Source organism: Trichoderma citrinoviride (genome assembly GCF_003025115.1).
Source record: "Trichoderma citrinoviride strain TUCIM 6016 unplaced genomic scaffold BBK36scaffold_136, whole genome shotgun sequence".
Classification (NCBI taxonomy): domain Eukaryota; kingdom Fungi; phylum Ascomycota; class Sordariomycetes; order Hypocreales; family Hypocreaceae; genus Trichoderma; species Trichoderma citrinoviride.
In genome coordinates this window covers 1-2,961 of record NW_020194844.1, presented here as the reverse complement: position 1 = coordinate 2,961, position 2,961 = coordinate 1, and the positions used below count along the sequence as shown (strand labels likewise).

At 63.1% G+C, this 2,961-nt stretch overlaps 1 protein-coding gene across 1 annotated transcript; it reads right to left on the bottom strand.

The window, feature by feature from the left end:
• BBK36DRAFT_1136747 (hypothetical protein) lies at positions 1-2,961 on the bottom strand (the record flags this gene model as incomplete). Its single annotated transcript, XM_024893087.1, has 4 exons — positions 1-436; positions 510-2,278; positions 2,345-2,623; positions 2,675-2,961. Coding segments are annotated over 4 exons (2,718 nt in total), but the record flags the coding sequence as incomplete, so codon positions are not given.

The following is a 2,961-nucleotide window of genomic DNA, read 5'->3' as shown; positions in this document are numbered from 1 at the left end:
CATAGCATCATAATATCCCTTTCACACATCCTCCCTCCTCCTCGTCATCATCATCAACTAGCCGCACCGCTATTCGTCCCATCCAGCCCCGGAAACTGCACCGGATCCATGGCCATGTACTCGAGCAGATCCAGGCCGCCGACGTTGACGCCCTCGGCCGTCATCGCCACCGAGCTGTTCTCCATGTTCTGGAAGAAGGCCGGCCCCGGCGGCAGGTACCACATCTCGCTGCCGGCATTGTTCCACTCGTCGAACAGGTTCACGTCCATGTTGCCGCCGGCGCCGGCGCCCGACGTGTTGCTGTTGTCCGCCGCCGCGGGCGTCGACGGGCCAATCGACGACGCCCCGTGGTACGGGAAGTTGCCCGTCGAGAGGTCAAAGGGCGTCGCCGAGATGTTGTTCGCCTCGGTGGTGATGGTGGGAGTCGGCACTCGGTCTGCCACAAGGTTAAACACGGTTAGTTCCTAAAGCAACAGATACAGAGGAGAGAATTCTCGTCAAAAACTTACAGTGCCCGTTGAGGCCGTCTCGAAGCCTCTGCGCGTGGCTGCCCACCCAATTTGCCCCATTCTCTCCATTCTCACCATTCTGTTGCGGCACGCCGCCGGCGCTGCCCGTCTCCGGAGCCGGACTCTGCGTCTTGGCGGACGGCTGCTGCATCGGCGCCTGGATGAAGCGGTTCCGCAGCCGACTGGTCAGGGACTCGAGCAGGTCGGCGAAGCGGATGCCCAGGTGCACGTCGTCGACGATGCAGTTGCGGAGCGCCTCAACCGTGGCGTCCATCAGCTCGATGCTCAGCTTCACGTCGGACCGCGGCGCGCCCAGGGCAAACGTCTTGAGCAAAAACATGGCGCCGCTAATGATGCGAAAGTAGGTCCGCACGGGCGCGTGCTTGAGGTAGCCGCCGGGCAGCAGGCCCTCGACGACCGTCCGCAGCAGATTCCGGCTTCCGTCGACCACCTCGCGCACGTACTCCTGGTCGTGCACGGTGAAGCCTCCCAGCTGGCCCAGCGGCAGCTTGCCGTAGTTGATCATGGTCTGCGGAGACAGGTGCATCGGCTGGAGCCCGTTGCCAGAGCTGGCGGTGTTGCCCGCATTGTTAGTGCATCGCTCGACCACCGCCTGCAACGAGAGGGAGTTGATGTAGATGCGGACGTATTCGTACTCGATGGTCAGGATGTGCCGAATGTACTGCGGCAGACGGAACAGCTCAAACTCGCGGTACCAGTCCTTGAGCAGCGGCGTAAAGTCCCTGAGCAGGTCGACGTACTTGCCCGACTGGATAATCTCCGTGGTGTGCTTGCGCGTCTTGAAGAGCTTCTCGTTGCCCAGGTGCATGGCGTTGCTGATGCCTGCCCAGCAGTGTATGATTTGGTCGTCCAGCTCCAGGTCCGGGACATAGTTGAAGCCGTTGGCCAAGGAGGACGGGTTCGTCGCGGGCGTGCCGCTGCTGTCGGTGGTCAGGGGCCGCTGGCGCGCGACGGCGGGATCGGCCTTGCGAAGATGCTCTGGCGTCATGCTCGTCCAGCCCAGGCGGCCGGCGAGCTGGCTCGTGTAGATCAGCAGGAGCCGCTTGATGCGGTTTGCGCGTTGGCGGTAGACCTCATCCTTGTACTCGGGACGGGTGATGGCATCATCCTTTAGTAGCTCGTCAATGTCGTCGAAGACGCCGAGTTCGTAGGCCAGGCCCATGGCAGTGCTGAGTAGCATCCAGCACATGCGGTCGCTCCGCCACGCCGGTTCCAGCCAGCTCTCGATCCTCTTGCCACCGATGCCGGCGCCAATCGTCCTGTGCAGCTCGTCTTCAGACGCCATCAGAGGAGAGGCCTCGGCAATGGGGAGCACCAGCTCGTCGGTGGCCTCTTGCGGAGGGAAATGCAAAGCACGGGGGTGCCATTCCGTCAGGATCAGCAGCGACTCAATGGTGCCCAGGGTCCTCAAGCTGCCTTTGCGGAGGCCTCGCCAGGGAGCCGTGCTGCTCGTCTGGGACTCTTCGGTAATCATGGAGGCGGACCCTGAGCCGCAGAAGCCACCGCCAAACGCTTCCTGCCCCCATAGGCACCTCTCAATCATGCCGCGCAGATAGGTCCATAGCTGCTCCGGCACCGCGTGCGATCTGCATATACCACCGGTGCCAGGGAGCTGGCAGTATCTCGAGGATATCGTGAGGAGGGTGACTGTGAGGATGGGCTCCTCGGTCAGGAGGGTGAGGTGAGTCGCAGGGTTGCTAAAGGTAGGGGGTGAGATCGGTGTAAGTGGTGAAAGGTATTTATAGTAGCTAGACAGGAGATGTTAGCCTTTCTTTTCCTCGTCAAAAGAGGTTCGTATGATCCCCAAGCCTTACTAGTCAATGTATTCAATGGCTTCTTGCGCGGTGAACCAGCCAGCCCGCACGAAGCGGAATCTCGACCACGCTCGCAAGGCATCCTCGTAGCCGGGCTGGGAGCTCAGCATCGGACGCGTTAGGTTGGGATCAATGGGCTGCTCGGACCGGACGGATATGGACGGCCCCCTCGATTTGGCACGATGGCCACCAGGTTCGTCCGCCGCCTGCGCCTGCTGAGGCGGCCCCGGGGCGATGGAGGCCATGCTCGGCTGGCGCCTGTGTGTATCCGCAGCCGGGCTGGACTCGCGGTTAGCAGTGGCGTGAGCAAGCGACGACGGCACGACAAACCTATCCGTCGCGGCCTTGTAGAGCAGGTCGAGGGCGTCGTGGGGCCCGTAGACGCCGCGCCTCATGACGGTCTGGGCCTCGAGGTTCTCGAGCGTCTGGTTGGAGTCGCCATCGCCGTCAAACTCGCTGCCGGCGCGCGCCCGGCCGCCAAGCTTGCCGTCCGGCCGGCGCAGCGGCTGGTTCCTCCCATGCGAGCCCCCGGGGGTCAGGGGCGTGTCGCTGTACTGGCGGCGGTCGAAGCGGGAGAAGGGCGGGCTGTCGGCGGCGTGCAGCTTCTTGCGGCCGTT